This window comes from Fragaria vesca, linkage group LG5 (genome assembly GCF_000184155.1).
Source record: "Fragaria vesca subsp. vesca linkage group LG5, FraVesHawaii_1.0, whole genome shotgun sequence".
Lineage (NCBI taxonomy): Eukaryota > Viridiplantae > Streptophyta > Magnoliopsida > Rosales > Rosaceae > Fragaria > Fragaria vesca.
This window is the reverse complement of record NC_020495.1, coordinates 16,067,711-16,079,089: the sequence shown is the minus strand read 5'-3', so window position 1 is coordinate 16,079,089 and position 11,379 is coordinate 16,067,711. Positions and strand designations below refer to the sequence as shown.

Here is an 11,379-nt window from a genome sequence, read left to right as displayed (position 1 = left end):
GGGGGGGGGTTGGCGGTGACTATAAAGAAATTCAAATAACTGAAGCAACCTAACAAAAGCGATAATCATATTTAACTGACCTTCCTAGTTGCCCAGAACTCAGATTCTGTCAAGACACCACTACCCACAAACTGCTTGTGAAGTTTCTGCAGTTCACTGCAAAGGGAAGTGATATACAAACATGAAGTTCAAACAAAGACTTTTCTTTTTCTAAATTTTACATGCTACATTCAGCACCAAATAATTAATGTAACATGAAGATCCAAGTTGAAAGCATTTTTATATTGACCATCAATCTCCAATTCAACCTACAAACCAAGGGCCAACAAAAATGACTTGAACACAAAGCAAAAAGCAACAGCGATAGACAAGAAAACAGGGGAAAAGGATCCAAAGAAAGGGATCCAAAGAAAGGCCAATTTTACTGGTACAAAGGCTATGTTCAACTTTAGAAAAAGTAAAAGCTAAAAAAACGTGCAAGAAAAAAATGAAAAAAGCTATTTGTTCCTATTCAAATTCCAGCCTACTTTTTCATGTTATTTAAAATGTAAGGTATAAGATTCTGCTAATACACCGATACGAGACAAACACGATTCCTGGTACCTATTGCGTATTATGTGTTCTAGTTTCTGGAAAAAGTAGACACACAAGAGCTAATGGAAAAAGAAAAAAGAAAAAATAAGGAAGCAAATAGATCTACACTCCAGCTGTGGGATCATACCAAAGGTTCATTTAAACTACTTAAATAGAAAATTAAAATGAATATCACCGTCAAAATGAAGGGTGTCTTAAAAAATTTAAAATCAATGTCTCACAAGACTGTAATACGTTGACATTGGGATATGGAAAGACAGACAATGGATCTGAATTACATGTGTAAATTGCATTTAAAATGTATAAACACTGTATAATCTATATCATATGGAACTTGGAACTTGGAGGGGCTCAATTATTCTACTTTGGTTTAGGCCATGTTATTCCGATGGAAGTAGTTTGCTATTGAAAGATAAGAAAGCTGACAAGCGTCTGAAATTGAATCAAGGATCTGATACTGAGGAAACAAGGACATATGTTTAACTTTTCTGTTTGCATGAATAAGTTTGTACCCTAGGAATGTCATTGTTCCAAACTAATCGAAATAGAAACCAGATCTCCGTTGAAAATAACTTTGAGTAATAGTGCATTCTTGTTGAAACTTTATGACTTGAAAATGAGAGAAGTAGATAAAATGTGTGATGACCTGTGTAACCACATATTAGATAAGGTGTGTGATTCTATTGCATTGAGATGGAAGTGAAACCGAATCTAAAGCTCATTGAAGGAAATGAAAAAATATAAAATAATACATGGGAAGAAACCTTGTAGACGAAATGTACAGTGAGGAAGAAAACAAAATAGCTCAAAAATTATCTTTGGTTCTAACAAAATGGGAAATAACGATAACAGAGATCAATCATGTGGATATAGGAGACTAACCTGTCTTCTTGCATAAGCTTCATTCGGAGCTCCAACTCTGCCGTACTAAATTGTTCATTTGCAGACGAAGAGGCATTGGCTGCAGAAGTTATTGTCGGAGCAGAAGAACCTTTTGCAGCCTCTAGGGCATTGGCTGTTCAAATGAACGGGATGAAAACTAAGTGTAAACAACTAACCCATACATCAACAAAGTGAATACAAATATCAATTCTACGTTTTGCACAATAGCATAGAATTCCAGGCCTCCAAAACCTATTGCCAATTGATTCGGTGTTGGGTTAGATGTTGCAACTTTAACAAAAAGGAAAAAGCAATGACAAGTCTAATGCTTACAATGCAGGTCATTTCAGTAGGGTTTATGAGTCGACATTTATATCACCGAAAGAAGTTACAGAGAGCTAAAAACAAGTGTGAAACAGAGCCAGTTAACAAAGTCATGATTGCATTTACCGATAATTTCTCGACAAGCGTGAAGATCAGGATAAGACTCAAACTCAAAAATGTAACTCCCATCCTGGAACATGAAAGGACGAATTTGCAAAATTCAGTGAGCAACAATGGATAGCATTACAGTAGCAGCGGAATACGAGTTGGAGGTAAATTAGGGTAGAAGAAAAAGAAAACCTTATTGTTGGTGATATTAAGCCAAGGGGGTTTATTTGATCCCTCTCTAGTGTTCTTCTGACCTGAAACAAGAAGAGTAGGCATCAGTAAAAGATAGTCACAAAGGGAGAAGCAAGATAGAAACAAGGCTGGCTTGCCTTTAAGTAGTTGGAAGGGGACATCAAGCTTTGCGGGAGAGGTGGGATCACTAGGCCTGAACACAAACCTGTGCTCCAACTGCAATCACCAACTGATGATGTAAGGAATAGCAAACGAGAGAGAAAAAAAAGAAAGAGAGAGATGATACGTACCATGGTGAGAAGACCGGGAGTTCCTGGGTCTTTGATCGAAGTCTTGTATTTGGCACGCTTAATCACTTGCCCCGCCCTCGACATTTAGGAATTGAAAGAGACCTAGAACATTGAACAAGCCCCTCAATTCATTATAAGCTTCATCAATTAATGCTTAACCAAAAGCAAACATCATATCTACTACCTCAAGAGACGACGGTGTCGGCGACGGAGGAAAGAGAGAGAGAGAGGTTTTGAGGGAGCGAAAGAGAGACCGTGTTTTCTTTTCCTATAAACCGGAGATATAGACGGAAACTTTTTCTGTAATTTGTTTATGTACATGGAATAATTCTAGATAGTTTTAGTACATAGAAACGCAATGCCAGGCTCCGTGGGGCGGACGTTTAAGATTTTTGTTGTGGCGAGAAATTTTTCATTATTCCTGAAGAACTACGGGGTAATCTGATGAGGTCATTCATGTAGATTTTCATAATGAAAAATTATTTTAGTTATTTTGTCAAACATTATTTTAGGTTTTTTGTTGATTTTTCAAACCCTAAACTCTATATCCTAACACATACTCTATACCATAACCCCTAAATCTTATACCCTAAACCCTAGGCCAAACTCATAAAAGACCCGTAACGGTCATTTCACAAAATATAAAAAAATTTAGTTTATATTTTAGTTGTAATAAATTCAAGTGTCAAAATTTAATTAGTAAGGGAGGACCACATCAGACTGTTATGTGGTCATTCGAGAGCATTGAAAAATTTCTCTTTTCTAGTAATAGGAGGCCATTATTTCGAACCTCAGCTTGTGAAAAACATCTTTTTGAAAAGAGGTCATACCTAAGATTGCTCCCGACCCCACCCGAGAGTGGTAGCTCATATGGTCACCATTTTCTTAATAAAAAAAAAATAGTACATAGAAAAGCCAACTGTGGTACCTCTTCGACCCAAACTTGAAATGTAAGAAACGAAAGTGAGTTTTTAACTAACTTATGTGTTGCCTAATTACAAATTCTAGATGTGTACAAATTACTAAAGAAAATAAATGAAATAGATGTTGCACTTCTTCTATTAAAACACCTTCAATGACTAAGTACCTTCATTGCGATTTAAATCATTGATCACACCTAAGACATGTATTTCCAAAATAATGTGAAACGATTAGAAGGCTGCATGAGAGATGTTCTAGACGGCAATGTATAACTATGTGGCTTTGACTGAAATGTTGCCCAGTAAACCCTTTGAAGTTGCCAACATCAAATCTTTATTTCCATTACATAGAATAACACATAAACTCCTGATTGAGTTCACCATCCACATTCAATTTAAAGAATGGAAACAACTCCAATCATTAAGTGATTGAGGACAGCTAATAGTTCAAGCGGTACAAGGACAAACACCTTGCAATGCTACTGATTCATGTTGCAACTTTTGAGCTAGTAAAATTAACTATGTATTTGCACTAACAAATTTAGAGTTAAATAAGTCATCATTCCTAGCTTGCCAGCTTCCCTAACACAACAACGACATTCAAATATAGAAAGAAGTGAAATGGCGAACTTGAAAAGAGCTGCAAAGTTATATCCTTTCCAACTGTCACTATTCCTCTGAAATTAGTGAAGTTCCCAACTACAAACTTTTAGGGGTATCCGGATTTGCTAACCAGCAAAGGTTGCTGGTTGGCAAATCTGGATCCCAACTTTAGCCTTTGATAAAGCGTAAAGTGCATGGACTAGAGAAGTTTGGATTATATTCAATGTACTATCCTGAACTTTGAGTCATTTTCAGTTTTGTCCTAGTGTGATTTGAAATTCAGGGTGGTACACTGAAAAATGACTCAAAATTCAAGGTAATACACTGAATTTAATCCAAAAAGTTTATACCGACCTTTTACATCGGTAACAAATTGAGGAACGTAGAATATGTCGTCGATGGAAAAAGCAAGTCGTTGGTAATACATCATGCATCACCTTCCATAGAAAAACTTTTTACACTTTCAAGGACTTTCAATTTCCAAAAGTTGATCCCAAAATTGATCCTCTCGCCTATAAGAACTACATTCGATTCATGCCTTGAACACTGAAGCTTCAAATGTTGTGCAATCCAATATCCACTTTTAACAATATATACTCTATGTTTAGTGTAAGAGAAAATTTCAGCATCAGTCCCTAAACTCTGGTGGCACGGTCAAAGTGATACCCAGACTTACAAAACTACCAATATGGTACCCAAACTTCATTTTCGCTACCGACGAAAGGCTTGAGACCATTTTCCATCACCACGCCATTTGTGTGGATAACGTGTCCCGCATGAGACCACTAAAAATATTTTTTGTCAGCAAGGACATTGTTGGTTTCGTCTTTGAAAAAGAGAAAGATTGGGGGTCTAGTGGGCGCTAAAAATAAACCTAAAATAGAGGAGGTGCACCCTTATAGATGTTGACAACCATTAAATGCCAAGAAACAACGTAAGAGGTCGTTTGGAATGACATAACGTTCATTGACACCAGATTCTAGGCAGCATAGCTCTGCAATGGTGGTGGCAAAGGAACCGGGGAAACATTCTCTGTGTAGGATTATTCGAGGTTTAGAAGAAGCTAGAATTTGGCATTTGCTTCTGATTGAAGTCATTGAACTCATGGTGATTTCTTAAGTGGCTCTAGGGTTGCCTAATATGGTATTATCCTCTAAGTTGTTATTGCGGTCAAGTCATGTTCTGTAATTAACATTTTCCTTTGGTTATTAAGACGTGAGTATCGTTTCAAAAAACAAGAAACTAAAAATAATTTTAAGACAAAAATGTTATTGATGAAGGAAAACGACATTGAGAGCGGAGTCGTTTTATGCATTGTGAGAAAAATGGTTGAAAAGCAAATACGGGATCCAAGTCACCTGAAAGAATGGGTGAAGAAGCATTGCATTCAGATCTATTCCTCTGATCCAAATCCGCAGATCCAATTCTGAGCCAAAATCATAGAAGAAGAAGAAGAAGAAGAAAGATGTATATGGCATATGGATGGCCTCAGGTGATCCCACTGGAACAGGGTTTGTGCCCGTCTTCCCAGAAGATCATATATTTGAAGGTCATCAATGGCTTACTCCTGGTCGTCTCTCCCTCCCACCTTGAGCTCTGGAGCTGTTCGCAGCATAAAGTGAGACTCGGCAAGTACATGAGGGATGCCGATTCTCTCCACTCACAAGGCGAGAATTTGCAAGCAGTCTGGAGCCCTGACGCCAAATTCGTTGCTCTTCTTGTAAGTCTCGACCCATCAATATGTATCCAGCATTTCCTGTCAACTACTGTTGGTGTTTGAATTGCTTCATATGATACTCTGTCTTTGTTTTATGAGACATAAAATGCATTTGCCTTGTCGTATATGTTTTTTGGCAGACGTCTTCTTTCTTTCTTCACCTTTTCAAGGTCCAGTTTTCTGAGAAAAAGATTCAATTAGGAGGAGGGAAGCAGCCCTCTGCTGTATATCTCGCTACTATATCTCCTCTTCTCACTGAGCAGGTGCCATTTGCACATAAGGACATCACACTGTAAGTATGACACTAATCATGTTTTCATTGCATTTAGTTCCATTTAGCTTCATTTGTGTCTCTTTTCAGGAGCAATATTGTAAGCGACAGCAAACACATGCTACTTGGACTTTCTGATGGATCACTTTACAGTATCTCATGGAAAGGGGAGGTAAAACAATATATGATTTCATTGTAATATAGTGATCATGAATTTTCCTCTTTGTTTAGTGATTGGACCTGGTTTAGAACCGAAGGTTTTGAGTAATATTGTCTTCTTTTGTACAGTTCTATGGGAGTTATAAACTTGATCCAATTCCACGTGATGGCCCATTATCACATTCCTTGGATAATGGTGTTGCTACTAAAGGGGTTCCAGGAACTATTCCTGCCAATAATTGCGTCCCCAGGAACTCTGCTATTATTCAACTGGAGCTTTGTCTTCCACTTAGGTTATTGTTTGTTTTGTATTCTGATGGACAACTGGTGTCATGTTCTGTAAGTAAGAAAGGCTTAAAGCATCCTGAATCTATTAAAGCTGAGAAGAGGCTGGGGGATGGTGATGCTGTATGTACTTCAGTAGCTTCGGAGCAACAAATCCTTGCTGTTGGGACCAAAAGAGGGGTTGTGGAGTTATATGACTTCGCCGAATCTGCATCACTGATCCGATCCGTATCTCTGTATGACTGGGGGTAAGTATGGGATCTGAGAATAGCCAAATGGGTGGAATAATTTGATAGGTTGGCATTTCACCACCTCAAAATTGTAGTCAGTAAATCCAAGGGACTAAATTCTGGTAGAAAACAGTTGATTTGACTGTGTTGTAGGTTTCAGAATTGAATCTGCATATCAGATAACCTGCCTTTTCACTTTTCAGATACTCAATGGAAGACACTGGACCTGTCAGTTGCATTGCATGGACGCCTGATAATTCTGCTTTTGCAGTTGGGTGGAAGTTAAGAGGACTTACAGTTTGGTCTGTCTCCGGTTGTCGTTTGATGTCAACAATCCGTCAAATAGGTTTAAGTTCAGTATCTTCTCCGGTGGTGAAGCCAGTCAATGAATGTAAATTTGAACCTTTGATGGGTGGCACCTCATTGATGCAGTGGGATGAATATGGATATAGACTCTATGCTATTGAAGAACGATCATTGGAGAGGATCCTTGGATTTTCCTTTGGTAAATGTTGCCTTAACAGAGGAGTTTCAGGCATGACATATGTCCGGCAAGTGATATATGGTGATGATCGGTTGCTTGTTGTTCAGTCTGAAGATACTGATGAACTTAAGATGCTACATCTTAACCTTCCAGTTATGCCTTCAAAATCACATGCTCGATGTATTGTATCATCTTGTGTTTAACAAATTGGATGACTTTAAAAATGTCTGATGAGAGTTCTTTTTCTTATGTTCAGGTTTCTTATATCTCACAAAATTGGCCAGTTCAACATGTAGCGGCTAGCAAAGATGGAATGTACTTGGCAGTTGCTGGCCTTCATGGGTTAATCATATACGATATACGATTCAAGAAGTGGCGAGTGTTTGGAGACATTACTCAGGAACAGAAGATACAGTGCAAAGGTTTGTTATGGATGGGGAAGATTGTTGTCGTCTGCAACTACATTGATTCTACTAACACGTGAGTTAGCTATCCTTATTTTTATTCTTGGATATGGTGTAGTCTTCCAAGGTTTGTTTGGGTGTTTGACTTTGGTACTTTAGTGGTTAAACTTCCTGGTTACCATGCTGGATAGGCCCTATTTCTCAATTATGTTACCATCACGTGTCTTAGGTTTATTGGCAGTGCTTTGTGTTCATTTATTTGTTCTATAGGTATGAAGGAGTTTCTTTTGTGAGTTTTTGTTATGTGAGACACCGTAATGGACAATCATTCATGCTTGCAGATATGAATTGCTTTTCTATCCAAGATATCACCTTGATCAGAGCTCACTTCTTTGCCGAAAGTCGTTGCTTGCAAAACCAATGGTCATGGATGTCTATCAAGATTATATACTAGTCACATATCGCCCATTTGATGTTCACATATTCCATGTGAAATTATTTGGTGAATTGACACCTTTCACTACTCCAGATCTAGAGGTAAAAGAATATTTCCTGAATTTGTTTTATGAAATTTATATTATTGGTTGCATATGATGATTTCATTTGCACATAAATAAATCTAATTTAATGAAAATAATTCTTCATACATTTTTAAGTGATAAAATGACAAACAGCTTTCTACAGTACGAGAACTCTCAATTATGACTGCAAAGAGCCATCCTGCAGCAATGCGTTTTGTCCCAGATCAGCTTCCAAGAGAGCGCATTTCAGATAATCATATGTCTAACTCAGATCCTTTACTAAAAGAGCCTGCAAGGTATGTGCTCTTTGAAATTGTTTATTTGGATCTTAATATTTGTAGTGATATCTGCAGACACCCTGACTCAATGGATGCTTGCTTTGCTAGGTGTTTAATATTGAGAGTAAATGGGGAGCTTTCACTTCTTGATTTGGATGATGGACGTGAAAGGGAGCTCACTGATTCTGTTGAATTATTTTGGGTTACATGTGGTCAGTCGGAGGAAAAATCAAATCTTATTGAGGAGGTTTCATGGTTAGATTATGGCCACCGTGGAATGCAGGTAATTAACTGTTGAGATTTCATTCATGGCTTTGATGTCATGTCAAAGTTTGTTATTGCTTATATTAGAGCTCTACCAACAGTGATTTGTATTTGTCTGATATTTATTCTGGTTGGAAGTTTATTTTTACAGGTTTGGTATCCATCTCTGGGTGTTGACCCTTTTAAGCAGGAGGATTTCTTGCAGGTACGCTTGTGTTTAACTATTTAAGAGAATGTTTAGGATGAGCCTTTTTGAGAGATTGTATGGACTAGAAATGTGAATTCTTGTTTAACATGCGCCTCCCATTCTCAGTGTATCAGTTTCTCTTTTAGCCATCATTCAGAGGCTTTATATTTTCATTTTTTTTCATAAAAAGGGCTTTATATTTGGACTTCTCTCATTCTTAGATAATTTAAGAAAAGATTATTTTGCCTCTGTTTATCAGAGATATTGGCCTTTGTTTTTGACTGGATGAAGCTTAGTGGTGTTTAATATAATAGACATGTCCATTTTTACTGATTGATTAAGTATCATCTTTTAGTTGGATCCGGAGCTTGAATTTGATCGTGAGGTATACCCTCTGGGACTTCTTCCACATGCTGGGGTTGTTGTTGGCGTTTCCCAGCGAATGTCATTCTCAGCCTGCACAGAGTTTCCATGTTTTGAGCCTACTCCTCAAGCTCAAACTATATTACATTGTCTTTTAAGGCACCTTATTCAGGTACTAGTTGTCTTTTTAGTTTTGATTTTGGGTGGGTGGTGCATAACATACAGAAAACTTGATATTTTGAACTCACATAAGCTACTTTTCTGGCCTCAAACTTTGCCCTTTGTTTTCTTTTTCTGGTCAAAAGTGGCTTCATCATAAGTAATTCATAAGTAAAGTCATAATGCACATGGGATTATATTATGCTAATTAAACAATCTGCACATGCGAAACTTGATATTATAATTAAGAAAACAATGTTCGCCAACCAAAAACTATTTAAATATCTAAACATTTTAAGATTTATTTGTAACTTAATTCTACTTTTGCACACATTTTTCTGTGCATATGCCTATATTTCTCTTTATGTATTTGCTTCCAAAAATCATGTGTATGATGCTCCCGGTAATGATTTATGTTCAAGTGTTATTGAACTTCTATTGACCAACTAGGTAAGTTAGTAGATTGTTTGAAAATGAAACTTGTAGGTTCATTGTCTTGGACTTGCAGATATATGGGTTAAAAAAAGAAGTACTGTTTTGACATGCATGAATAAGATGTATCTTGTGTTATGGCTTGTTTTAAAAACTATAATTTGTTTCCTGGTTGATTGTTGTCTCTGCCAGAGGGACAAAAGGGAGGAAGCTTTAAGGTTGGCCCAATTATCAGCTGAAAAACCTCATTTCTCTCACTGTATGGAGTGGCTACTGTTTACCGTATTTGAGGCAGACATATCCAGGTAATCTTAATTAGGGAAAGTAAAATCATATTACAAAAGTATAAGGACTTGAGCACCAGTTTTGTTTTCATATTAGGGCAGATCTGGTAGTATGGTGAATGTCTGGAACACCAAATGTGTTTCTGTGATAGAGTCAGTAGTTGGGGTTTACTCTGTATCAATAAAGATTGCTGGTGGTTTGGATAGGTGGCTTTCAGGAGTTTACGCCTAAACAAATACAGAGATAGAGTAAAATTTTGGGAGGAACTAGCAGGGCTGTATTGGTTGTGTGGAAGTAGGTGGTGCATAGGTGGGGATTTTAATGTCGTCCGATTCCCTTCTGAAAAGTCAAGTGGGGGCATAATCACCCATAGTATGCAGGTTCAATGATTTTATACGGGAGGCAAATCTTTGTGACCCAAGTCTTCAAAGAGCAGAGTACAAGTGGTCCAATTTAAGTTCTGGGCATCTTTTTGGGCTTATACTTCTAAGGAATAATAGGCTTATAGTCTTTCTTTCATTATTCTTAACTGGGAAGCAGCTGTAGTTTAATCTCTACGTTCAATTTTAGATTCTAAAAGATGTGCCGCTAAGCCTTTAGTCCTAGTTGCCCTATTTTCTTGTTAAAGCGGACTCCTTGTCCGCCTCCTTGTTTTTTGCTTTTTGTCTCAGTAAAAAGCTGTTTCTTTTCAATTTTTTGTTTTGTTTTCATAGTAACTATTTTCCACTAATAATCTGTAAGAGCTTTCGTGGAATGAAAAATTTACACTCATCTACTTTGCACTTGGTTTCCCAAGTAAACCGAAAAGACCAATAACACTGTCCTCTCAACCCTCATTTGGTAGAAACCAAGGACAAAAACAGGCTAAGTAGTCTGTCTATTGTTAACAGTTTTCTGTTATTGATTTAAAGGGCTGCCTTAGATGCTTGCCTCACTTTTTAATAGTTCAATCAACTGCTTTTGAAGAAACTGTAGGACCACAAGTTTTACTTGGTAAAATGTAATGATTGAGACTCCCAAAACTCTTCCTCTTCCCACTAACACATTCCTTCATAGCTTCGAACTCTCGCTCGGCAAAGAACTTTTTATGATCCTGATACAACTTTGACAAAGGGAAGAAACCCATCAATACAAAGGAACTAATTACATGGCTGAAATAAGATAAGGTGATTGGAGGGATAGACTTGGACCCTGAACGTGGTGGGCTTGAAGCTGTAGAAGGAGCGGCAGAGAGACAGGCGGCAGCCCAGAACTCATCTTCGGCAGAGGCCTCGGAATGAGTGAGGAATAAATTCTTGAAAAATGAATGAGTGAGATGCAATTAGTTCATATAAGATGTTTTGGAGACTGGGTTTCCTGAGTGTACATTATTGTCCTTTACTAATGTTGTCTGGATAAACTGTGCAATATGTTTGCTCGTTTTTTTT

General features: G+C 37.5%; 1 protein-coding gene and 1 pseudogene across 2 annotated transcripts in view; one reads left to right on the top strand and one right to left on the bottom strand.

Annotated features, from left to right (window-relative positions):
• LOC101303127 overlaps positions 1-2,681 on the bottom strand; it is a 10,174-nt pseudogene extending 7,493 nt beyond the window's left edge. Inside the window, exons 1-7 of the transcript XR_184691.1 lie at positions 2,575-2,681; positions 2,391-2,492; positions 2,238-2,316; positions 2,101-2,162; positions 1,927-1,990; positions 1,477-1,609; positions 81-156 (exon numbers count right to left, since the gene is read on the bottom strand). The product of XR_184691.1 is annotated as a probable RNA polymerase II transcription factor B subunit 1-1-like (transcript). The remainder of the gene's footprint in view (positions 1-80; positions 157-1,476; positions 1,610-1,926; positions 1,991-2,100; positions 2,163-2,237; positions 2,317-2,390; positions 2,493-2,574) is intronic.
• Positions 2,682-5,294: 2,613 nt separating this feature from the next.
• LOC101309842 (protein RIC1 homolog) overlaps positions 5,295-11,379 on the top strand; it is a 9,737-nt gene continuing 3,652 nt past the window's right edge. The window contains exons 1-12 of the mRNA XM_004301449.1: positions 5,295-5,633; positions 5,771-5,922; positions 5,992-6,073; positions 6,190-6,593; positions 6,779-7,211; positions 7,316-7,539; positions 7,805-8,000; positions 8,138-8,280; positions 8,371-8,545; positions 8,678-8,731; positions 9,069-9,248; positions 9,860-9,972. Of these exons, the coding sequence (XP_004301497.1) occupies positions 5,379-5,633; positions 5,771-5,922; positions 5,992-6,073; positions 6,190-6,593; positions 6,779-7,211; positions 7,316-7,539; positions 7,805-8,000; positions 8,138-8,280; positions 8,371-8,545; positions 8,678-8,731; positions 9,069-9,248; positions 9,860-9,972 (2,411 nt within the window). The 5' untranslated portion in view covers positions 5,295-5,378. The remainder of the gene's footprint in view (positions 5,634-5,770; positions 5,923-5,991; positions 6,074-6,189; positions 6,594-6,778; positions 7,212-7,315; positions 7,540-7,804; positions 8,001-8,137; positions 8,281-8,370; positions 8,546-8,677; positions 8,732-9,068; positions 9,249-9,859; positions 9,973-11,379) is intronic.